Source organism: Chlorocebus sabaeus, chromosome 9 (assembly GCF_047675955.1).
Source record: "Chlorocebus sabaeus isolate Y175 chromosome 9, mChlSab1.0.hap1, whole genome shotgun sequence".
NCBI classification, from domain to species: domain Eukaryota; kingdom Metazoa; phylum Chordata; class Mammalia; order Primates; family Cercopithecidae; genus Chlorocebus; species Chlorocebus sabaeus.
The window spans coordinates 516,542-541,936 of record NC_132912.1 but is presented as its reverse complement, the minus strand read 5'-3'; the positions used below and the strand labels follow the sequence as shown (position 1 = coordinate 541,936).

Here is a 25,395-nt window from a genome sequence, read left to right as displayed (position 1 = left end):
GTAATACAATCATGTTTTTCAAGCGGTTTTGCACTTTGATTATTGACCTTTTTTCATTTTAAATGAAACAAGTACCCCCCCCCCATTCTCTCTAAGATATTCTCATCTTCCCTCTGTAATTGGGATATATGGTACCATTGCATGTCTCTTCATAAACATGTTATAATAAAAATCCTTGAATTACACACATGCTTACATAAGCAGAGGTTTGATTCTTTTAAGAGTTGGTATTGCAAAGCAGAGATCTTGAGAAGCTCTGCTTCTCGTAATGTATCAGTAAGTATAGGATTGCATACATTCTACTTTATTTGCCTTCTAAATAAAGAATATTCTTAATCATTGCCAGTTAATAAAGGTTGGGCAAGATCTTTTAGAAAAGATGTTTCCACAAATTAAAGTTTGTACTATCAACATTGTTATTTATAAATAGCTAGTGAAACCATCAAAATCTTATCACATTTACATGTTGCACCAGGAATCATCTCTGCTTTCCTCCGTGCAACTCAGGGTATTTTTGACGCGATGTGAGTTAGTGCACAGGAAGCCTCGGTGTTTCCTGGAGGGATGCCCGCAGCTCACTGGCCTCAGAGAAAGTCGTAACGTGTGTACGAACTTCTCTGGAATAACTTGAGCTTATTACATACATCTTCTGGTAGGTCGTTTGCCCCCTCCACTCTCCAAAAGAAAACCTCAGACGTCTTAAATTAACGGCAAGCCTCTTCGGGACTGAGCCATTATTTTAGAAAGCAAGATTGTCAGAAAAAAATACAGCTTTAAGGATGATAGAAAGATCTTAGCATCTTCTGAATCCTGAAACCTGTGGTAGGAGACAGCACAGTCATTCCTGTCCTGAAGGTACCTGGCCTGTCCCTTTTGTTTTCCATTGCTTACCCAGATGTGGCGATTTAAGAAAATCACTGGACTCATGGAATTAAGCATCCCTTTATTTCCAGCTTTTAAAAGGTTTTAAGTTAAAATACAACTTCTTAAATCTTTTATGCAGCAAACATTTGGCAATATTATGTCTGTTCCGTGTGTGCTTTCTCTGTTTTGCGTAGGATTTCTGTTTTATGTACTCTGTCCATTGCATGGCACACAGTAGGTATTAAATATTTGGGAGATGAATGAATGAATGAGGAAATGAAGTTTAGGATAATTTCTACAGCATTTGGAGATTCTCACATACAGCCTAGGCTTGTGCAGGTTACCAAACAAGGCCCAAGTGAAAGCTGCAGTATTTATGTGATTAGTTACTAAGCAGCAGTCACTTTCTCTTCGTGCATCCTGGATTTGTGGGGTCACAGGACCTACTGAAGTTGTGCCGTATAATGTCTGACGGTGAGAATGCTGGCATGCAGATAAGTAACACTCGCAGCTCTCAAAAAGCATGTTTTATCTATAGTTAGCTGGCAGGACTCAACAAACGCACGTTGCCTCCTTAATTCGCCCACACAGCAGACATTTTTTTCAGGCCTGGGGTGTTACTGGGGAATGGTGAGTGGGGGTCCTGGCTCGTCCCAAGGTGCCCTGGAGCTGAGAGGAGATTTTGTACTCGGAGATGGAGGTCGGGACACGCTTGAGCCCAGAGTCTTGGGGTGAGCTGACTTCTTCATTGAAAACTTATATTTGCTGAGAAGAAATGGGCAGAAACTTCATTTCAGATAAATTAAAGTCAGTCATCCCTTGACAGAGGTGCATCTCTGACGAGCACCCTAAGAGAGACCCCCGGGCAGCAGGGAGAAAGAAAAAAACATGACTCTGCGCTGTTCTACACGTCCTGGTGGGGGGTCTCTCGGCCGGACCCCCGAGGAGAGGCAGGCATCTCTACTGGCACCTGCTTCTGTGGCACGAACTGCTGACTGTGAGTGGGATCGGTTCTCTCAGGTGTGCAGATTCGAGGGGCTTTGAGGACTTCCTTCAGCTGAGGCATCTCCTGTTAGAGCCGAGTCGTTCCCTGGGTACGGCGTGTGCCTGTCATCTGCTGTCCCGCCCTTCGTGAAGAGACAACAGCAGTAGCATCACCCTCGCCACAGCCGGGGAAGCTGGCTGGATAGCAAGAGGTTGGAAAAAATTCAAGTACTGTGTTTATAACACTCATGACAGAGGCTGGATTTGGTGGCTTATGCCCATAATCCCAGCACTTTGGGAAGCTCGGGAGAGAGGATCACTTGGGCCCAGCAGTTTGAGGCCAGCCTGGGCAACACAGCGAGACCCCATCTCTACAAAAACTGCATAGTCAGCCGGGTGCGGTAGTGTCTGCCTGTGTTCCTGGCTACCCAGAAGGCTGAGGTGGGAGGATCACTTGACCCCGGGAGGTCAAGGCTGCGGTGAGCTGTGATCACACCACTGCACTCCAGCACAGGTGACAGAGGCAGACCTGTCTCAAGAAAAAATTTGTTTTCTAATCTCATGACATGTTTTCCCTGTCCCAACCTATTCCAAAATAGCTAATGTTTTTGGCGCTTGCATTTTGCATTTCAACTCCAAATGTACGAATGTTGCTTAAGAAATTCTTCCTCTGTGTCCCATCTGTATGGTGGAACCAGCCAGGTGCTGTAACGTTACGGGACGCTTCTCCGCATGGCCTCGTGTGCGTCAGAGGAGCCCTGGCCGCTTGTTCAGCTTCTCTGCATCCGAGAGATGGCTGTGTGTGGCAGGACTGATCCTCACTACATACGGTTCGGATTCCTCCGGTGAGTGTTTGGAAGAAGACACGGTCTTGAGCTCATTGCCGCGGCAAACACAGTTTGCAGGTGAAGGATATCTGCTTCTCCCTGTCCAGAGCTGCCCCGTTGCTGATGAAGATTGTGAAGTTGGTCAACAGAGAAGCAGCTGACACAGCAGAATGACCAGGAAGTACTGAGGGGTGTGGGAGGCGAGAGCCTGTATTCCTTCCTCCGCCTGCTGAATGTTAAAAATTTCCGAGACGCAGAGTTGGCCTTCCATGTTCATGGGTTCTGTAGCCCTGGATTCAGCCAAACTGAAAGTGAAACTGCTCAGAAGGAAAAGAATGGCCTAGCCTGTTCCGAACATGTGTAGACTTTGTTGTTTTCATTATTCGCTAAACAATACAGTACAACCACCATTTACACAGCACTCACGTTGTTTGGGGTATTACGAGTAATGTAGAGATTTTAAGTACATGGGAGGGCACGCGTGGGTTCTGTGTACTCAGCACTCACGTTGTTTGGGGTATTACGAGTAATGTAGAGCTTTTAAATACACAGGGCACGCGTGGGTTCTATGCAAATGCTGCGCCATTTTCTATCATGGACTTGAGCATCGCAGACTTTGGGATCCTGACCCCTGGAACCCACTCCCACAGACACCGAGGGTGACTGTACTTTAACACGCTTTATTTTTTCAAGAGACTTGCTGGAAGAAACACAATTTTTTCCACACAGACCAACGTTCAAAATCTATAAATAGTTTTTGGGAGGAGGGGAAGGATTTCAGGGTTTTTTCCTCCCCCAGTTCAAGCTATTGATAACACATCCCTCACCTTGTAGCTAATTCATGTGTGTGGTGAGAATATGGAAGATCCATTCTCTTACCCAGTTTCAGGCAGATGATACGTTGTTAACTGAATTTCAGGCAGACGATACGTTATTAACTGTAGTTACCATGCTATACATTCGGTCTCCAGAATTGACTCGTCTTTTCATGAAGTGTGTGCCCTTGACCAGCGTCTCGCCGTTTCCCTTCCCCAGTCCCTGGTAACCCCATTCCACTCCGTTTCTACAAATACTTTTTTAAGATGCCGCATATAAGTGAGATCATCCAGTATTTGTATTTCTGTGCCTGGTTTATTTCACTTAGCAAAATATCTTCCAGGTTTATCCATGTTTTTGCAAATGACAGAATTTCATTCTTTAGGGTGAATAGTATGCGTTGTGTCCGTACACCACGATGTCTATCTGTTCATCCACTGACAGGTGTGTAGGTCAATTTCACGTCTAAGTGACTGTCAGTAGTGCTGCGGTGGTCGTGAGCGTGAGCGTGCAGGCATCTCTCCATTAGCGGTTTAAATTCCTTTGAATATTTACCCAGACGTGGGATTGCTGGATCACAGAGTCCTGTTTCTAGTTTTGGAAGATGCTCCATACTATTTCACAGCTGTGCTGCTTTGCACTCCCACCAACGGTGTGCAAGGGTTCCCTTTGCTCCACATCTGCCAACACTGCAGAATTTACATTCCTAGATCCCTTGGGTTCCCTGGCGTGGGCACAGGTGGCCTGACCGCTCACTGCCACCTCTGAGTTTTGCTTTCTCATGCTGCAGACAGACTGGCTGAGGAGCCTCTTGGATAGCTTTGGCTCTTGGGAGCTTTGACTTAAAAAGGCAACTGAGCAGAAAGCCATAGCTACTACGCAGCTGCTTAAATGATTCTGCAAAGACTTAGATTCTGGATGAGGGAGTGTGTGCTTCTAAAACAGGAAGATAATGCTGGATGTGTTGTGGAAAGTCGAGGCTCTGTTGGCCCCCGTTCACTGCACGCCTCTGGCTCTGGCATGAACACACAGTGACGGTGAAGCTCTGATTACAGAGATGGGCTCCTCCTGGGGTTTAGGACTCTGGACTGCATGCGCTTTTGCATTGACTGAGATTAGCCCACTTCTTTCTGCTGTCAAAGCGATTCCATCTTTGATGCCTTAGCAGTGTTGTTTCCCAACAAAAGCACTTTCTGATGCTGAAGGGCGCGGGGCATGTGGTACGTGGCACGTGGCTGTAACCACTCCCCGTGGCCTGGCATCCGAGATAGACCATACACTTCTCACCTTGGGGTGGTCCAGTGTGACTGTTCAGATGCTGGAAGTGACGTGGATGTTTGTTCTAGTTGTCGTCCTCCCCCTTCAGCAGGGCTGTGACATTCTCCCTGCTGGGGCATCTGAAGCGTCTCCTGTAGCCGGGGGTGGGCTGGCGCCGCTGGGCCAGACGGTTCTGCGTGATGACTTTGTAGCCACCAGTCTGGCCCTTTGGCGGGCGTCTTGGACTTGCTGAGACTCATCTGTGAAATGATGATAGTGCTTGTGGAATGTTTAAATGACATAGTTGTCTGTTAAGTTCGCAGTAAGACCCCGACTTTGTAGGTGGATGGTCGTCCTCCATCCTGTCCCCTGTCCCCCGTCCCCCTGTCCTCATGCTCATGTTCCCTCCCAATCTGAAGAAAAATCTCCAAGGGGATCTCGCTCTGTCGGGGAGTGGAGGGTGGAGCGCGAGGGGCTTGCTCTCGAGCCGTGAGGCCCACGGCGGCCATCTGAAAGGAGCTCACAGCAGGTGCTGGGCCATGCTGGGTCCTCTTCTACATGTCAGTCTCAGTGTCTAGCTGGGAGTAACGGAAGCTGGGCTTCATTGTCCCTACCTTGCCCCTTGCCCCTTTCCCCTTCTCCCTCCCCACAGCACCAAAAAATGTAAATACAACATCCAGCAAAACCAACTTACTGCTGAGGCCTGAGATCTGCAAAATTGAGAATGAATGTCATGGGAAAGGGACGTAGCTGTGTTTAAGAAGGAGGGATTTCTAACTCCCAGGACATGCTGGAGAACTTATGCTTGCCCGAAGAGTTCTTAGCAAGTTACGACAGCAGTTTTGTGTGAAACGGGTGTGTTTAAATCTTCCCGCTGGCCAGGATGGCTGCTGGGGCATCTCAGGGGACCTCGTGCAGAGCCCCTGGTCTTGCCAGGGACTGGAAGGGAGGGGGTGTTTCGAGGCTGCAGTAGGACGAGAATCTCCTCAAACTCACAAAGCCTCTGCTCCACACGGTGCACTGCACACGCGCTTCGAAATTTTAAACATTCCATCGGCATTCATATTTCTAAGCCCTTCGGGGACTGTTAGTACTACATTATTTTTTTTAACATCAGAAGCTTATTTTCAAGACCGCTGCGGTAGTGTGAACTTCTGTTGCTCTTTCTCGTGTTCTTTTGATCCATGTGTTAAAAATAGAATGGACTCCAAACAAGCTCTTTCCTTTAATCCCCCTTCTAACCGGAGTTCTTAATGTAACAAAGAGAAGAGCTACGGGGGACGATACAAATTAAAAAAAAAAACCGAAAAGGTAAAACTCTAAATGACCTGGTCCACCCACCCCACCTGAGTAAGATCTTCCTGCAACAGCATGTCTCAAATGTGTTTCCCTCCTGCTCCTACCGTTAATTAAATGTGTGTGTGTGTGGTTTGAGACAGGGTCTTGCTCTGTCGCCCAGAGAGTGGGGCACTAGGCACCTAAATAACAATAAATCATGTTTTTATTAAACAGAAAGCTCAGGTGAATGAATCCTAGTGTAGGCTTTGTTTACCCTGGCACCTTATTTAAAAGATCTTTATGGAATTTAAGCTGCCGATACTCGTGCTGGAAACGTGGCGGGGGCTTGCGAGAATGAGGGGGTGATGGGCACAGCAGGTGCACGTGGAGCCATGGCAGAGCACGGGTGGCCAAGGCGGCAGGGCTGGATCGGGAAGGACTTGGAGACCCTGTGGGGAGTTTGGCCTCAACCCAAACAGCAGGGAGAAGCCTCTGACACGGTTTGGGGGCAGAGGCTCCCTATGTTTGCATTCTTGCAGCGACCCTTCTGGCCGCCGTCTGGAGTGTGCATGGGGCCAGGAGCCTCAGCCCCAGAGCTGGAGCGTCTCAGTGACGTGGGGGCCCGCGGCAGCTGGGGTCCCGAGATGGTGGTTGACATCGGAGCAGAACAACCACTGGGTTCTCAGGCTGAGATTTTGAGTTTCTTCCTAGTCCCTGGTTTTCCGTGGTCCATCTTCTTTGCCTCCCTCCCCTGAAGGGGCGATGCCTGTGGCCCTGCAGGCTGCACAGCAGGTCTGTGTTCATGAGTCCTCCCATCGACTCGGACGTCTCATGAGTTGAATGTGAAGCAGATATTGATGGGTGCTTGTTGAAATTTTTAAAGATTTTATGTCCTTCGTGCTTTGAGACCTTCACATCCTGTGTGTTTTCTCTCTCCATCCGCAGTAGCAGGTAGATGGGTACTATTACCTATATTTTATCCATGAGAAAAATGAGACCCACACTAGTTAGCTGGCCCTTGGGGGGGCCCTGCTGTGCTCAGCTGCTGGAGTGAGAGGACATCCCAGGTCCTCCTGCCCCTGTCCCCCAGTGCAGGCGAGGGGCTACACACAGGAGCTGTCACCAGCCTACTGGGCCTGCTGCACAACGAAGAAGCCTATCGGAGATTTAAAAATGAGGCTGTAGCCTTGCCTTCTGGGGCCTCCCGGCTCCTTATAAAGCAATAGACTCAGAGCAGCAGCACCAGGCTCCTGACAGCCGTAGAATTCCGAACATGGAAACGATTGCTTTGTAATATAAAGTATTCATTCCAGCATTAACTAATCTCCTGACACCGCACGTGGAAACCATCACTGCCAAGTGGGTCTCTGTGCTCGGAGCTGAGCCATGTCATGGAAGCAGCTCCGTGGCCCGTTTCCTTCATCCCTGAGGGCTCCCCGGCTCTCGGGTGTCTGTCTCTGGAGCCTGACGTCCGCAGCTCGGGCTCTGCACGGGTTCCAGTTGGGGCCACATTGGCTGGTGCGGGCCTGAGGCCTGAGGCCAAGAGGAAGCCACAGGGGCCGGGAGGCTGTTCTGTCGTCTTAACCCTGCGTTTGCCAGGCTGGCCTTTCCTTGCTTTTTTAAGATAGGGTTTTGGCCTGAAACTCTGGGCTGCAACGTAAATGAGAAAAAGAATCCCTGCCTTCAGGGAGGGAAAGAAGCATCATCCGTCTGTCTCATTCGACCTTCTGCTGGTGACTTGGCCTCACTGGGGTTTTCACTTCCAAAGAACGATTTTCTGTAAATCTCTTTTCTTTGTGATTTTAATTTCTGCTTCTGAAATTTTAATTCTTATGGAAAGTCTCAGATTTATATAAGTAGCATTTTTTTAATGAAGTAGAAAATGTTTGAAGAGAGATCACTTTTATTTTTTTTCTCACTAAGGTTACAATTTCTACATTTACTCTTCTGTCATACTTATTCCTAAAGTGAAAAGGAAAATAAATGGGTATCTTGATGTGGAAGCGGGAAAATATGCTGTTTGGAATTTTACATGGAAAGCGCTCCAGCAGAGGCTCGGGTGGTTCGCGTTCTCTGACAGCAGCCTCCCAGAGGCTGTCCCCGGAGACGGGAGTTGACTTTTGAAATAGCCCTGGATGACGTTCCCGTTGCTTCCAAGTTTGGGGAGTATGAACAGGCCTGCTGTGAGCAGTGGATATGCCTAGCGGGATAACAGACCCGTGATGGCCCCTGCTTAGAAACATGGGGAAGGACGTGCCCTCTCTCGGAGCATTTGTGCCTTTAGTTTATGTAGCTGCACACTGAGAACCACATGCCCTGGTGGACACAAGATGAGGGGGAGAGAAAGGCAGGAATTGATCATTCAGCCTGAACCAATGTGAAATGGAGGAGCACCAGGCACCGTCAGAGCCACCGTCTCCCTTGTGTGGAACGGAGGAAGCACCAGACATTGTCAGAGCCACTGTCTCCCTCGTGTGGAACGGAGGAAGCACCAGGCACCGTCAGAGCCACCGTCTCCCTTGTGTGGAACGGAGGAAGCACCAGACATTGTCAGAGCCACCGTCTCCCTCGTGTGGAACGGAGGAAGCACCAGGCACCGTCAGAGCCACCGTCTCCCTCGTGTGGAACGGAGGAAGCACCAGACATTGGCAGAGCCACCATCTCCCTCGTGTGGAACGGAGGAAGCACCAGGCACCGTCAGAGCCACCATCTCCCTAGTGACAGTGTGGCGTTGATTGAAGGTCAGGCCTTGGGCCCAACCCAAGGAGGTGTTCTGGGAGGATACTGTGTAGTCAGCCAGTTGGCTTCCGCCTGTCAGTGTCTCACCTCCCGCCACCTGCCGTCTGTCCATCATCTCTGTCGTCTGTCTATCATCTCTGTCTGTCCATCATCTCTGTCATCTGTCTATATGCATCATCTGTCACCTACCTGTCGCCTGCCGCCTGTGATTGTATTCACACAGGAAACATTGGTTGCTTCAAAATAAAGGATGGCACGTAAAAGCTGCTGCTAGGTTTGTACCTGTAACCTGTAGCAAATCTATTATGGGAATCTGGTGGATCTCTGTCTACCAGATGCTGAGGCAGTTCCAGAGTTGAAAATAACTGGACTTTTCACATGAAAATGTAGCAGGTGCTTGTGAGCCTGGTCTGAGGGCCACGGCATCCAGCACTTCAGCACATCAAGCCATCGTCTTCTGCATTTTGGTGATAGAATCAGTGTAAGTTTCCCCTCTGCCCGCCGCCCAGTCACTGAACAGGTAAATGATCGCCCCGCGTCTGCCCAGGTCTTCAGCGCACTCCCAGCCAGTCGCTTATATGCAGGGGTCTCTGCGTCAGGCACAGGCATCTGTGTGTGTAGTACACACAGGACCACCCTGGCTTCAGTTCGTAAGACAACGGGGTTGGAGCACAGTTCTGTGGGACGTTGTCTGGTTTTAAGGATAACTGTGTGTGTGTGTGTGTGTGTGTGTGTGTTACAAATAAACCATAGTCAGTCATCCACGACATCACGCAAGCTACAGTGTGTGATTTGTGCTGTGGGCACCCAGAGGCGGCATCCAAGCAGGGCAGGGGCTGGGAGAGGGCAAAGCGGGAGGTAGACTCGCATTTCCTTTGGAGAAGGGCACTTCCCAGGCAGGGTACAGAGTCAGGAGGACATACAGGGGCGTGAGTATGCGAGGAAGGCCCAGGAAGCCAGGGCTGTGGCCTCTGGACACTGCGCCAGCTTTAGAGTGTAAGACTCTGGGTGTGGTTTTCATGGGACACGGTTTTGGAGCTGGACAGACTTTTGTCTTAGATCTGTGGTCCTGAGTGAGGAACGTAAGTACCATTTGTGCCTCAAATTCTCATCTGTACAAATTCTCATCTGTAAAATAAGTTGTTAAAAGGTTTAAACAATGTCGTCTTTGGGGATGGGCCGGCAAACCCTCCTGTGAGGAGCTGGACAGAACTCTGTCTTGCCTTGCAGCTCGGGAGGGAGCAGGTTGTGAGCACAGAGCATGTCTCCAGAAGTGGCCTGGAAGCTGGGCTCAGCCTGGAGACTTAGTTTGCAGACCCCGGTTTGGGGGAAGTGCGGGCCATGGAAGTTACTCAGTGGTGCTGCCCTTTCCCACCTCCTAGGTTTTGAGAGATGATAGTAATGTAGGATTTCTTGAAGTCTTGTCTGGAAATTTTCTTTGCTGATTGATTGGGGGCTTGATTTAAATCCAGCCAAATGCCTGCTCTTAAGTAGAGGCTTCTCCTCGTGTCTGGCCCTTCCCCATCCTGAGATTCGCTGCGGAGCCTGTATGGTGAGGAACGTGAGAAGACACGTCTGGTTAGGCCTGCCGGGGTGACTCCCGGGGGGAGAGGAAGGAGCCGTGGCCCGGAGGAACGCGCTGGGTTTCCTCCAGCTGGGGGCCTTGACAATCGGAGCTTTCCGAATGTGAGACAGAGTGCAACGTCAGTTTTCTTTGATGCTGGCATCAACTGAAAATGGAGGAGCAGCTCCCCATGCTTAAGTGTTCAATTGAGAAATTAGTGACTTGGGAGCTGAATGTTGGGTGTAGACAGGGCTTTCAGGATGGGACCTGATCATAGAATTGTGCAAGGCGGCTGGAAACCAGGATGCCAGAGCAGTGGGGCCGTCGGCTGGAAGAGCCACTGGGCGCGTTGCTGGAGGGGCCGGGAGGGCCGCTGGGCGCGTCGCTGGTGCTGAGGGCGCGTCCCGCTGTGCGGCGGGGCAGTTGCTCATCCGTCGTCGTCCCGGGTGCAGCCGTGTTCCATCCGCTCTGGTCCTTTCTTTCCTCTTGGCCGGGGCGTTTCCTCAGTTGCAAGGAGTAGGCTCTGGGGGTGCCTCTAGATGCTGAGCAGGGGGCGGAGGGGGCGGAGCAGCTTCCTCCTCACGCAGCCACCTTCAAGGCAGGACTGGGAACCATGGGGAGAACAGCGATCGGCTGCTGCTGCCTTTTCAGGGGATCCCAAGGCCGGGCGTGTGTGGATCAGGGGCTTTCTGCTCTGCCCTTGTAGGTGGAACTCCCACCTTCTCTGCAGCAGGAGAGCGGAGCTGGGTCAGCCTCTTGCTCTGTAATTCTGCTCTCAAGTGGGTTGAAGTGAAAGGGCTGGGGAGGGGGGTACCTGCCAGTGAATCAGGTCTCCTGTGATTGATGGGCCTGGAGAGAACTTCCAGGCTTCTGGCATCTTGTTTCCTCAAAACCAGATATTTTTCTCTGATGGTGGGACAGGCGTCACAGTGTGTAGGGAAAGGAGTGAACCTGACTTCACAGCCAGCGTTCGAGGTGACTCGTCCCTGAGCTCCAGTGCACGTGCACATGTGGCTGTTTGTGTGGTTCAGATTTTGGACATCTTTGTAAAATGGGTTAACAAGGCATTTCCAGAAGCGGCCGAGCAGTCTCGTAGTGGGCAGCTGATGGCTGCGGGTGTGGAGTGCCTGGCAAGCTTCAACACTTCTGCAGAAACCGTCCCTTTGTCGGCGGTGGCCGGCTGGCTAGTTAGCATCAAGGACACTCGTGGATGGGCAGATGCGGAGTCCGTGTCATTTGGTTCCCGGCTCCGTGTTCAGACGTCGGCCTTGCGTACCGTGGCGGAGACGAGAACCTGTGTTGTGAGCTGTGAGTTGGTGGAGGCAGAGGTGGCACCCGAGAGTGCCCACCCTTCACTAGGAAAAGTGAACTGTGACCACCTTGTGTGTACATCATGATAACTTGTCACTCATTTGCTGTGTTTTTATTAAAGCTTGAATTTTTAGCTCTTCTAGGAATTATGGTTTGATCAGTCTTAGAAAACAATACAATAGGTCCAAGAAAATGAAGGGCGAGTGAGGGTGCTGCGCGCTGGAGTTGTGATCGGGAAGGGCCCCTGCGGGTTGATGAGGTGGCTCTGTCTTTGCTCGTGCTGGCTCCAGAAGAGGCGCGGCTGCTACGTGGCTCCCTTGCTGTCTGTGAGCTCGTGGCTTTAACGCATGGATTCTCACCTCACCACAAGCATCTTTCTCTTCTGGATTTCTGCAGGTTTCATGCCTTTCACTTCTTCCCTTGGCCTTCGTCACTCCTTTTTCAAAAACACTGTGGTGGCTCAAGTCCTTGTGACCGACACGCTTGATTAGGAAATGTCTCGTTAATGAAGAAGATGCTGATTGGTGCTGGTGTCGGCCATCCCAGCCCCGCCAGCCGCAGGATCTGTCATTGACTGAGTTAACGAGCGCCCTCGCCACCGGGCTTGGCTTCCTGGACCAGCGGGTGGGGATGAGATGGCAGGGATCTAACTCTGGACTTCATCCAGATAAATCAAGAAGGGGCCAGAAACAGGCGTGTGTTTAGCAAATGAGTTTCAGTGACTTAAACGCTGTGGGCTTTTGTTCGAGAGCAGGGGAGGAACTGAAGTTGTATGATGTGCAGTGCTTGCTTTTAAAATTCTAACGATGAGGCACGCAGAAGATACAGTGGTAACTGTTTTCTTGGGTGCCACTGAATGATAAACTCTGTCCACTGAGACCTTGCTGAACTTCGTTTTCCTTCTCTTGCAGGTGACATCACACAAAAAGGATATGAAAAGAAGAGGTCAAAGTTAATTGGAGCCTACCTTCCGCAGCCTCCGAGTACGTAACCCCGATGAGTCGCATGAGTCCTCTCATTTCACACGTTCACTGCGTGCCAGAGAAACACCTGGAGGCAGACGTTCCCTGACTCCCCCGTCGGCAGGAGGCGGCGTCTGGCGTTCATGCTCCAGGCATCCGGTTCCTTTGCGTGATCACATAGAAGGCACAGAGGATTTTTCTATAAGTGTGCCTAATTTAACAGGTGTTTTCTCTATAAGCAGAGATCAATATTGTGTTGATTACTTTAAAATGCTGTAGTCGTAAAAATATGAGCACATTAGTGATTTCAACATATTTGGTTTAGAGGGCTATTTATTACTATTGATTCTGGTTTAATCCAAGGCATCTATTGGTGGCACAGGCCAAATCTAGACAGTGCTGTGATATCCCGCCCAGGACTCTGCAATTGTGAAAGCTGGTTGTGTGTTGAGATATGGTTGTAAACATACATGATGATTCTTCAGAAGGACAGTCGGTTTCCCGCCAGCGTTTCTACATGTGCAGATTGGCAGCTTTCCTGCACTTGAGCTGGGTTCTGTAAATGTCAGGAAAAAAGAACCTCATATTAGACTGGGATTCTAGCACCTCAGTTCCCATCTGGGAAGCTCAGTTCAGCCCGAGAGTGACCTTGAAAATTAGCTAGGCTTGAGGAATGGCTTAAAGCTAACAAGCAGTTTCTTCCTGAAACATAAAGGCTAGCAACATGAAATTTAAAGGTGGAAACTGAGCTTCCATAGTTCTTATCATTGCAACAAAATTTTAAAAGGTTTAAGGATGCACATGTCCACACCTGCACAAACCCCAATTCTGTTCTTCCCGAGGCCCCGATGCCCATCCAGGGTCCTGTTGACTCAGCAAGGAAAACTTCCTGGGGCTCAGGCCCCAGGAAACTCGGTGTGGAGCTTCTGCTATTGGTAGTTTTGTTTTGATTCCGTGTTTTTCTTACCTTGATTTTTGAGGCAGTGATGTAACAGTGAACGTGTTTGTGTGGACCTTTCTTAGCAGAGGCTTAAGTCAGGGAGAGATGCCGAGGAACCCAAGAGAAGGGAAGCAGAGGGCTGGGCTGGAACGCTGGGGCCAGAGGCTTCAGGGCGGTGCTGGGCAGATCCTCCCATGGCCTGCGCCCCCTCCCTCATTCTCTTCTCACGGAGCCACATGGGGATAACTGCCCCAGCCCTGTGCCTGTGGGTTCCCCTCTGCAGGTGCCCTCACGTCCTACAGGAAGGTGTGGGGCTGACTGTAGGCCGTGGACGCTGTTGGTTTTAACTTTTGTGCCTTGCCAAACAAAAGTGAAACAGAAGCGGTTCCTCGCTTCCCAGGACGGTTCTCCAGCGCACGGTGCCTCCCGCAGTGACCTTGGCGGGCGCGGAGGGCGGCCGCGCGCTGTGGTCCCCTTGGTGGTCTGTGTGCTGTCCTGCATGGGGTCGGCAGCTCTGCTCAGCGCTGTAACAAATTTAAAAAAAACTAAAGTTTGAATTAATTAGTTTTTTTTCAACTTGTTACAGCAGCGAATGGAGCTGCCGTGGTTCGGTGTAGACTGCAGCACAGTGAAGGAGCGCCGAGGAGAACCTTCCGCTCTGCCCACATCGGGGTGTGCGACGTCCGAGAAGCCGCGGCCCGGGAGCGGGTGGCCAGCACCGCGGGGAACCGGCCTCTGTTTTACTTTCGTTTCGGTGAGCGCTGCTTTGCTGAGAGCCAGCCCCACAGCAGGGTACACGTTAGAAAAGGGGCCACCTGCCAAGTGCCATCCTGTGCAGACGTGTAGGGCGCGGCCCGGGGCCTGAGGTGCCCATTCTGCAGTGAGCCAGGTCGCTCCGCGGGTCCAGAGCTCGCCAGAGACCGGGTCTGTCCATGGGAGTCAGGGCCCCGTTCTGCGTTGCCTGTTGAAGTAGAATGTTGCTTTTACAATTCCACTTTCTCAGCGGGGCACCACTTAGAGAACACCTAAGAAGAATACATGACAGATTATAAAACTTTTCTGAAAGCCGCTGGTCTTCTACAGACTTTTGTCTTAGAGCCAGAGACCCGATTACAGGATGAGCTGATGAGTCTTGGCCTCTGAGATCTGCTAGAGGGAGCGATTTTGAGATTTCCATCTCCAAAGAGCAAAGTAAGGGTTTTTGAAATAGAAAAACCCGTTAATCATAGAGTATATTCTTAGCGGTAAAGATTCTGTTCAAAGGTCAAAATTACTTTGGGTGGACAGTATTGTGAATATAGGAATTTCATGAGGCAAAAGGGGGAGTTCAATGCATTTTCCAACAGAATGAAAAAAATCACATGCAGGCTGAAGTTTCAGGTTCATGTTCAGGGTTACACTTCAAAATGTGTTTTAAAATCACAGGGCCGGGTGTGGTGGTTCACGTCTGTGATCCCAGTGCTTTGGGAGGCGAGGCAGGGGATTGCTTGAGACCAGCCTGGGCAACAAAGGGAGTCCCAATCTCTACAAAAGAAAAAATTAGGCATGATGGTGCATGCCTGTGATCCCAGCTATCCGGGAGGCTGAAGCGGGAGGATTGCTTGAATCCAAGAAGTCAAGGCTGCAGTGAGCTGTGATTGTGCCACCATATTCCAGCCTGGGGAACAGAGCTGAGACCCTGTTAAAAAATCGGTAAAATCAAGTCATAGAGGCAAACTTTATTATTACAATTGGCCATCGGGGTCTCAGAAGAGGACGCCCTGCCTCATCTCCCGGCTTCCACTGCGTTCCTCCTCTCCAGACCCCTGGCTTGATGCCCTCGCGCCCTCAGGAGCAAGTGGTGGAGCTGATGAGAAGGTGACAGCGTTGGGTGCTAGCCACAAGGTCCGTTTCTGAATTCATCTGCCGGAAATGTGAGGAAAACAGGAGGAGGGACCGCCTGGGCCCCCTGATTCAGACCCAGACACTGGACTCAGGCCGGGGGGTACTCAGGACTCGGGGGGACTCGGGATGGGGGGAAGTCAGGACAGGGGTGCTGGGGCCCAGCAAGGTTGCGTTTCCCTGCCGACCTTCATTTGGAGACTCTGCTGGTGGCGCGTGAGCGTGCACCGTGTGCTCCTGTCCTGGGAAGCAGCGAGGAACGCAGACGTTTCCAAAGCCGGGGCTGCTGTCTCGGTTGGCCCCATGGGACGTGACTTCCTTTGCTGCAGGATCGTCTTTTTGTTCCCCTGTGCTGCTGCACTTTTGCCTGTAAAGGGGTTTGTGTTCTGATTAACTTCCACCCTTTTTTCTTAACATTTACATTCCTACGTCTCCAGAAACTATCCTGAGTGTTTCTAGGATGTTGTTTGGGATGCAGAATTACGAGCTCCAATGGGGGTTCCATTCCCTGGGCCAGCCAGGCACATCCCAGCTGCTCAGGAGGGCAGCGTCTGTGTCGGGGCCTCCGGCCGGGATTCAGAAGCGAGTGTGGTGCTGAGCAGCTGCCTGGATCTAGCTGAGGAAAAGAGTGCCAGGAGCCGGGAATAAATGTGACTTGTATGTGCAGTGAAAGGCAGGTCAGAGAGAGTGCCCGGAAGATCATCTTCAGGGATAAGACACGGCTTGGGGAAGCTGCCCACTTGGCACTCACCCTTCTGTGGTTCAAACCCAGCCCTCATCAGTCTCTAAGCCCAGTCAAACTTGCAAACAGAGGAAATGGAGTCTATTGCCTGGCACCTTCTTCAGGGATATCTTAATAACATCATCGACTGGGATAACAAGGCCTCACTGCTTTTATGATGCAGGCCATGGAGATTGAGAGTAAAACTTCGGTGTGGCTACAAATAGTGGAGCCTTCCTTGCTCAGATACAACTCCTCTTTCTCAACTTCTTACGTGATTGTCCATGAAATGTTTCTTGGTACTGAGTGATTTACGAAGATTCCGTATTCCTCTCCAAGCCCAGCTTGCTTTTCCTTCAACAGCCGGACAGCTTGATGCCCAGGTGCAAGTTACAAGGACTCGGAGGGGGTCAGTCTGTGCCGCACAGTTTCCACCATGGGGTCGCGTGAGCAGCCTCCCCAGAGAAGAGGGCTCCCGGGTCAGTGAGTGAAGCCCACACAGTTTCCACTGGAGGCCTTGATGGCTGCCCTGGCCTGCAGGCTCGCGCTGTGCTGTCCGGCTGTTGGCTCTGATCACAAACCCGGATTTATCTGTTTGCTGCCAGGGCTCCCGATGGCCATGCTGCTGTCTACATGAGGAATTCTGCTCAGGCCGTGCCCTTAGCCATGTCCAGGCAGTGTTTAAAGCTCAGTTTGGATTTCTCCCCTGATCCCTCAGTCTAGACCATCCAGATTGCCATCTCCGTGTCGTCCTGTCCCTGAAATACCACAGTCATAGTTGGGCGGTGGTTACTAAATGCTCAGTCTCCACCCCAACCCCCAGCAGCAGGACGTAAGTCGCCCGAGGCCGCGGCCGCCTGCTCACGGAAAGTGGATGTTGGGCAGGTATTTGCTGAATGGATTCCGGGGTGCGGCACAGAGGGGCTGAGTCTGCCATGGGGGTGGGCGGGGCAGTGCTTGCTTCTCCCCCACACTGGGTAACGGTCCCCACCGTGGTACGAGGATGGATGTGCAGTGTCCCTGAGGGCAGACGCCACCATGCCCACACGACACTCAGATCCACGTGACGCCCTAAGCAGGCACCGCAGACCTTCCACTACCTCAGGCGTCTATCTGGGCCACAGTTTCTTTTATTCTTGATTTGGATAAATTTAAATGGCAGATGGTAACATGTAAGTGCTAACTAATGATCAGAATGACAGTGGGTAACATATACCTCAGCACCGTCCAGTCCATGGAATTATCTTTTCGGGACTTGGCTCGCATCCCCGTGTTTGATCCTGTAACTGGATCACATGTTCTCATGAGAACAGCTGCTCTGGCCTGAGTGCTGTTGCTTGCAGTGGCTGCCTTGCCCTGTCCCCATGGAGAGGGCTTCCTTTGAGGTCCTGTTGCAGACTGTCCCACTGGGCTTTGACAGTCATGAAGGAAGAGGTGCCCCGGAGTCGGCGTTTGTGAATTTGGCACTTTGGTTACATATGGAATGAGAAACTTTCTTATATTTAAGCACATAAATGCTGTTTTGTTTTGTTTTGTCGTCTTTAGAAGACGTGGCTGGCTGACCCCGGCCTGTTTGCCTGGGACGGCCGTTGGTGGTTCTGATTCTTCGTGTCAGCAGAGGCTGTGCTTTCCCAGGGCAGGTGCACAGCGGGTGCTGCTATGAGAGTTACAGTCCGGTGACCCCAGGGTAGCCCTTCCCACACGACAAGTACTGGGGCAGGGACCGCCTCCTCACCTGGGCTGAAGGTCCCAGGGTCCTGTCCCTGGCTGGTTGCCTCCACTTAGTGGTTAGGTCATGCGGCAGCTCACAAGGTGAGGATCTTTAAACTTCAATCCCAGAGGAGGGGAAATGTGGGTGTCCAGATTGCACTGCCCGTGACAGCATGAATCCTTCTAGACCGAGTTGCTGCAGTGAGAGGTGGACCACCTGTATTCCAGGTCATCCGTGTTCCAAGGGTAACACGCTCAGCTGCTGGAGACGTGTTCTGTCACACGCAGCTGTCGGTTTGATCCGTGCATTTATTTCCTGGTCTTTTTAGCAATATTTAGTGAATCGCAGTCCTCCTCCCAGATGTCAGGCACTAGGGAGGGGCTGCAGCTGAGCCCACGCCGTGCGGGGTGTCTCCAGTGGGGAGGGTAGCACCCACTTTGGAGCTGGGCATGTGGGTTTTGTGAAGAATCCGAGGTGTAAGCAAAGTGCAGAAACGTGAAACCCCGGCCCTGATGGTGAGATTGGCATCTCATCCAGCGAGTGTGGACCGGGGCTCAGGCTGGCGGATGAGACACAGACGTCAGACTCGCCTGACCCCGGATCACTGGCAATTTCCAATGCTTGAGTCCCTAACTGAGTTAAACTAGTATAACAGGAAAAGGGTTGTTAAGGAAATGTATAGTGATTTGCGGCAAAGATTTGGGTTCGTGAAAGATGGATAGAAAGGAGGACAGCGTGGGGCCGGGCGCAGTGGCTATTGCCTGTAATTCCAGCACTTTGGGAGGCTGAGGCGGGCAAATCACGAGGTCAGGAATTTAAGCTCAGCCTGGCCAACATGGTAAAACTCCATCTCTACTAAAAAAATACAAAAATTAGCCCGGCATGGTGATGGGTACCTGTAATCCCAGCTCCTCGGGAGGCTGAGGTAGGAGAATCTCTTGAACCTGGGAGGCGGAGGTTGCAGTGAGCTGAGATTGCACCGTTGCCCTCCAGCCTGGCGACAGAGCCAGACTCCATTTAAAAAAACAAGAACAAAGGACAGTGTGAGGATTCACAGGGTTGGGGCCGGCAGGTGTCAGGTGCTTAGGATGGAATTTCAGTCTTTCCATTGTATGGTGTTTCCCATCTGAGTAAATACAAAGAAAATTATTAAATTTCTTACCCGTGTGTTTACAGCAGTTGTCTTGTTTGCTTTCTGGCAAAGTCCTTGATTGCACTTATTTTAAAAACAAGTTCTGTGATATGAACAAGAGCATGTAATTGAGGCCTGGAGAGAATTCAGAAACTGCTTTGGGACAGACCTGAAATACAGAAAATCCCCCGCAGTTCCACGAAGGGCCCAGGGCAGGCTTCTCGTGCAGGACGCTCCTGTGGAGGCCGGCGCGCTTGCCCTTGGGTGCCCAAGAAAGAGGCCAGGAGAAGCCTGTTGGCCCTCCTCCTCCTCCCCTCTTCCCTTCCTCCTCCCCTCTTCCCTTCCTCCCTCTCTTCCTTCCTCCCTCTCTCTGCCCTGGGAGCCGAGGTCAGCCATAGAGACATTTGTGTCTACACCCCCGGCACGCCCGGACACGGGATGAGTGAGAATAAGACGGGAATTCGGATGTGTCTACACCCCCAGCACGCTGGGACACAGGGGATTAGTTGAGAATAAGATGGGAATTTGGAGCAAGGCCTTCTCATCTTAAATCCTACATACTTTTAAAATTTAAGTTTTTCTCCACACATTCGTGATGATTTCTTTTAAAAATATGTTGAAAATCAAGATTTTCAGTGTATTTCTCTATCTGAATTTAGAAATCTGGAAATTGAGAAGTTTAGAAATGCAGTAGACTTTTTTCTAGTGCGTTTAACATCTTGAGTAACTACATGGTGTCCATGTTGCCAGGCCCCCAGCCTGTGGAGGCCACTGTGGTGTGGGCGGCCACCCCATCTCCCTGGGGATGCCCCCTTCCCAGGGACCATGCCAGCCTCTCTCCCCTGACCACACCTTCTGTCAAGAGGCTTCCAGTCTTTGTGACGCGCCTGAGAACTGGTTTTCAGCCACAGTTCCCCAAACCGAACGTGACTATGAACGTGAGCTCTGGGCAGCGCAGAGCACTATGCTGTGGTCGTGCATCTTAGTGATCATTCGCGTTCGTGCTACCAAGAGGCATATGTTCCAGCAGCCGTGCTTGGTTTCCCTGTGATGGGGACAGTGGGGACGCCCCCTCTGCTGCCCCTGGGTCCTGTGCGGTCACAGGCTGGAATCCAGTTGAGCGACGCCTATTCAATTGTGGCTTTCTTCTTCCCGGAACACGCCATTAAGCCACCTGCAGCCTCATTTGGGATGACGTCAGAGGAAAATGAATGAAGGAAACGTGCATGTTCATACTTGTTTCTTTTGCTGTCTTATTGCAACCTGTAGAAGCTAGTCTTCCGTTTTCTTCATTTGTTTTCAAACTTTTGTTGCAAACTTTGCATTTCCACCTATGAGAGGAGATATTCACAAGGTTGGTATGCAGAAGGTTGGTATGTGTGCAGAGATCAGACACACAAGGCCTGTGAGAAGCCGAGCAGCAGCCTAGAACTCCATCATCTGTGGGCACCAAGAGGAGGTTAGGGTTGGAGGTAATCCCAAGAAGCGTGTTTGCATGGACTGGATACATGCGGTATTGAGATTGAAGGTGAAGCATTAAAAACGTCCGGCCACTGGTTACACTTGGCAACTTGGAAGTGTGCATTTGTCTCTGTTTCTCCAAACTGCTAAGATGTCAGTGACTGTAAGTCCACAGCACAAGAGAAGTCAAGTAGAGGAATTTGTGGTTCATCATTTAGCAAAATGGAGAAAGCCAAGATGCAGACACGGGGGACAGCCGTGGGTGCTGTACACGTGGAGCCCAGAGAACGGTGTCCAGGGAGCAGGCGGCCACGTCTTCCCCCCCTTCCCCCATCCCCCATCCCCCCTCCCCCCTTTCCCCTCTTTCCCCCCTTTCCCCCCTTTCCCCCCTTCCCCCCTTTCCCCTCTTTCCCCCCTTCCCCCCTTTCCCCTCTTTCCCCCCTTCCCCCCTTTCCCCTCTTTCCCCCCTTTCCCCCCTTCCCCCCTTTCCCCTCTCCCCCCCTCCCCCCCTTTCCCCTCTCCCCCCCTCCCCCCCTTTCCCCCTCTTTCCCCCTTCCCCCCCTTCCCCCCTTCCCCCTCTTTCCCCCTTCCCCCCTTCCCCCCTTCCCCCTCTTTCCCCCTTCCCCCTTCCCCCCTTCCCCCTCTTTCCCCCTTCCCCCTTCCCCCCTTCCCCCTCTTTCCCCCTTCCCCCTTCCCCCCTTCCCCCTCTTTCCCCCTTCCCCCTTCCCCCCTTTCCCCTTCCCCCCTTTCCCCCTCTTTCCCCCTCTTTCCCCCTTCCCCCTTCCCCCTTCCCCCCTTTCCCCCTCTTTCCCCTTCCCCCCTTTCCCCCTCTTTCCCCCTTCCCCCTTCCCCCCTTTCCCCTTCCCCCCTTTCCCCCTCTTTCCCCCTCTTTCCCCCTTTCCCCCTCTTTCCCCCTCTTTCCCCCTTCCCCCCTCTTTCCCCCTCTTTCCCCTTCCCCCCTTCCCCCCTCCCCCCTCCCCCTTTCCCCCCCTTTCCCCCTTTCCCCCCCTTTCCCCCCCTCCCCCTTTCCCCCCCTTTCCCCCCTTTCCCCCCCTTTCCCCCCTCCCCCCTTTCCCCCCCTTTCCCCCCTCCCCCCTTTCCCCCCCTTTCCCCCTTCCCCCCTCCCCCCCTTTCCCCCTTCCCCCCTCCCCCCCTTTCCCCCTTCCCCCTTCCCCCCTTCCCCCCTCCCCCTTCCCCCCTCCCCCCCTTTCCCCCTTCCCCCCTTCCCCCCTTCCCCCTTCCCCCTTCCCCCTTCCCCCCTCCCCCTTCCCCCCTCCCCCCCTTTCCCCCTTCCCCCCTTCCCCCCTTCCCCCTTCCCCCCTTTCCCCCCCTTTCCCCCTTCCCCCTTCCCCCCCTTTCCCCCTTCCCCCTTCCCCCTTCCCCCTTCCCCCCTTCCCCCTTCCCCCTTCCCCCCTTTCCCCCTCTTTCCCCCTTCCCCCTTCCCCCCTCCCCCCTCTTTCCCCCTTCCCCCTTCCCCCCTCTTTCCCCCTCCCCCTTCCCCCCCCTTTCCCCCTCCCCCTTCCCCCCCCTTTCCCCCTCCCCCTTCCCCCCCTTTCCCCCTCCCCCCTTCCCCCCCTTCCCCCCTCCCCCCTTCCCCCCTTCCCCCCTCCCCCCCTTCCCCTCCTTCCCCCCTCCCCCCCTTCCCCTCCTTCCCCCCTTCCCCCCTTCCCCCCTCCCCCCTTCCCCCCTCCCCCCTTCCCCCCTTTCCCCCTCCCCCCCTCCCCCCTTCCCCCCTTTCCCCCTCCCCCCCTCCCCCCTTTCCCCCTCCCCCCTTCCCCCCTTTCCCCCTTCTCCCCTCCCCCCCTTCTCCCCTCCCCCCCTTCCCCCCTTTCCCCCTTCTTTCCCCCTCTTTCCCCCTTCTTTCCCCCTCTTTCCCCCTCTTTCCCCCCCTTCCCCCCCCTTCCCCCCCTCCCCCCCTTCCCCCCTCCCCCCTCCCCCCCTCCCCCCCTCCCCCCCTTCCCCCCTCCCCCCCTCCCCCCCTTCCCCCCTCCCCCCCTTCCTCCCTTTCCCCCCTTTCCCCCTTCCCCCCTCCCCCCTTTCCCCCTCCCCCCTTCCCCCCTCCCCCCTTTCCCCCTCCCCCCTTTCCCCCTTCCCCCTTTCCCCCTTCCCCCTTTCCCCCTTCCCCCTTTCCCCCTTCCCCCCTTCCCCCTTTCCCCCTTCCCCCCTCCCCCTTTCCCCCTTCCCCTTTCCCCCTTCCCCCCCTCTCCCCCTCTTTCCCCCTTCCCCCCCTCTCCCCCTCTTTCCCCCTTCCCCCCCTCTCCCCCTCTTTCCCCCTTCCCCCCCTCTCCCCCTCTTTCCCCCTTCCCCCCCTCTCCCCCTCTTTCCCCCTTCCCCCCCTCTCCCCCTCTTTCCCCCTCTTTCCCCCTTCCCCCCTCTTTCCCCCTTTCCCCCTTCCCCCCCTCTCCCCCTCTTTCCCCCTTCCCCCCCTCTTTCCCCCTCTTTCCCCCTCCCCCCTCTTTCCCCCTCTTTCCCCCTTCCCCCCCTTTCCCCCTCTTTCCCCCTTCCCCCCCTTTCCCCCTTCCCCCTCTTTCCCCCTCTTTCCCCCTCTTTCCCCCCTCCCCCCCTTCCCAGCCATGTGTGTTATCTGGAGAAATTAAACCAGGGAGGCTCCAGATTTGGAGGCGATACTGAAAACAGGCCCCAGGTCAGAGCACACGTGGAGGAAACAGCCCAGCCCAGAGGGATGAATGCGCCTGTGTTTGGTTATGAAACAGGAGAGGAGAGGACTCTTCAGGCAAATGAAACAGCCCCGATGAAGCCCTTTCTGAGGCAATCGAGGTGCTCCTTTAGGATGGGAGAGTGGGGAGAGCAGGGGGGGCATTGAGGGGCTGAGAACGAGTGACCAACATAGTGAGCAGCACGGCCAGCGGGAAGAAAGGCACCCAGTGACAATAGCATGGTGGGGATCAGGGCGGGGCTCCAAGAGGATTTCCAGGAAAATCAGAAATTCTCACCAGGTTATCAGTGTTTGATCGTGGGCGAGAAAGTGTGGGAGAGAGTTTTTCGGTTCTGCGGAAGAACTGTGAAAGGGTTGGCAATAGGTACATCGAAAGCCAGGATAATGGAAAATAGATAAAAAGTGTTAACTCCAGAATCATTGAAAAGGATAAGATAGGACGGTATTTTTGTAGCACACTGCAGACCCTGACGTGATGACCACAGTGGTGTAAGGGGTGGTGTCTAAAGGACAATTCAGGAAGTCGTGTGGTAAGTCCGTGTTTATGAACGTAAGTGCCAGGTAACTACTATTTTTCACGTGAGACTTGGTAACACTCTGATTTCCTAAAATGCATCTGTTTGATAAAAAGGGTAATTGAAGATCATTTTTAAAGGATCATGTGTAGATAATGATTGCAAGAGGTTGGTAGCAGCAGTTTGTTCCTCAGGAACTGATGGTGATTTGGATGCTGCTGAAAGAAGAGCACATGAGACTTAACAAAATGACAGGGTGGGGGCGCGGTGACGGGGTGTGGAGCTGTGCTTCATTTAGTTCTGAACTCACCAGCCTGATACGTAGGGTCTGCACACACACCACGAAAAGCTGATGTGCAGAAACCACCTGAGTGAGAGGAACATGAAGCCCACAGATTCAGACTCAACAGCTGTCATAAGAGCCCATAGTGGAAAACCAGGGACTAAATATTTCTTGTTAACTTAAAGCTTTATTTCTGGTTTAGTTTCAATCAAATATTACTGATCCATGTCTGAAGAAGCATCTGTTAGTGATTGGTGCTCAGTCTCAGAGCAGTTCTTCACGGAACTGTGACGATGAGGTCCTTTCTATGGTATCAGAGCCGTTCACGGAACTGTGGGGATGATATTTTTCCCGTGGTATCAGAGCAGTTCTTTGTGGAACTGTGATGATGATGTCCTTCCTTTGGGGGCTTCGTTTCATCTAGTTGTGTTCCTTGCCACCCTGTTACTACCTGAGTATAACCAATACCGTGACAGGTGGATTCACGTCAGTGTTTTGACCAATACCATTAAATTGTTTTCATCTGACCACATTAACGTTTTTTTGTAATCCATCAAATAATTGTAATTCATAGTCAAATATAATCTGTTAAACCACTTGGCATCAAATGGAGTAAGTTTCCAGAGAGTAATCTGGAATGACAAAGCTGGACGTTCGTGGTATGTCCTGGTTACCTGAATTGTACTGTTAAATTATCCTGTAAGATTTATTTTAAAAATTGCTTTAATCATTAAGTTTTAAATTTTCTTAAGAACTTACACAGCCCATTCTGTATATTTACAACATGAAAGGTCATAACTTGAGTCTGTGTCTTGGGCCCTGTTTCTCTAACTCCCAGGAATTCAGTTGCTACCTGTGGCTGAGTTTGTGTCTCTCCCTGCCTGTCAGTGGACCCTTGTGCTGTGAGAGGGGCCGTGGTGGCGTCCAGGCAGGAGGGGTCTCCCCGGCTATGGGAGAGCTTCCCCTCAGTCCTGGCCCTCCTGCCTGTGGGCTCTGAGGTGCTGCCATGCCCAGTCCCGTGGGTAACTCTGGCTTTGCTGTGGGGATGGAGGGGATGATTTGCTGGAGTCCGCTGAGCACAGCCACGCCTCACTCTTCTCTGTTCCCTCTTCCCTGAAATCCAGGGGTGGACCAAGCTTTGCCGCAAGAACGCCGGGCTCCTGTCACTCCTTCCTCTGCCTCTCGCTACCACCGCCGAAGGTCTTCAGGGTCACGAGATGAGCGCTATCGGTCAGGTAAGCGCGGGGTGGGGTGTGACAATACGTCCATCTGCTGCCTGTGCCAGGAGGGTGCCTGTGCCCAGCCACTGGGCGAGGCAGAAGCGTGCTGGGAGATACACCCTGCTGGGAGACCCCAGTGTCTGGTACATAGCTGTTCACGTGGTTTACAAGCCCACGTTGTCTACTATTCAGAATTTCACACTAATTAAAAAGATTATAATCTCATGCCAAATTTTTCTCATTTTTAGGCAT

At 52.4% G+C, this 25,395-nt stretch overlaps 1 protein-coding gene across 4 annotated transcripts in view; it reads left to right on the top strand.

Moving 5' to 3' along the window:
• DIP2C (disco interacting protein 2 homolog C) overlaps window positions 1-25,395 on the top strand; it is a 376,181-nt gene that overhangs the window by 185,998 nt on the left and 164,788 nt on the right. For 2 of the 4 annotated variants that reach the window (XM_073018672.1, XM_073018673.1), the window contains exons 2-4: window positions 12,552-12,623; window positions 14,129-14,296; window positions 25,048-25,158. In XM_073018672.1, the coding sequence (XP_072874773.1) occupies window positions 12,552-12,623; window positions 14,129-14,296; window positions 25,048-25,158 (351 nt within the window). The remainder of the gene's footprint in view (window positions 1-12,551; window positions 12,624-14,128; window positions 14,297-25,047; window positions 25,159-25,395) is intronic. The other 2 variants (XM_073018675.1, XM_073018674.1) reach the window with 1 other exon arrangement.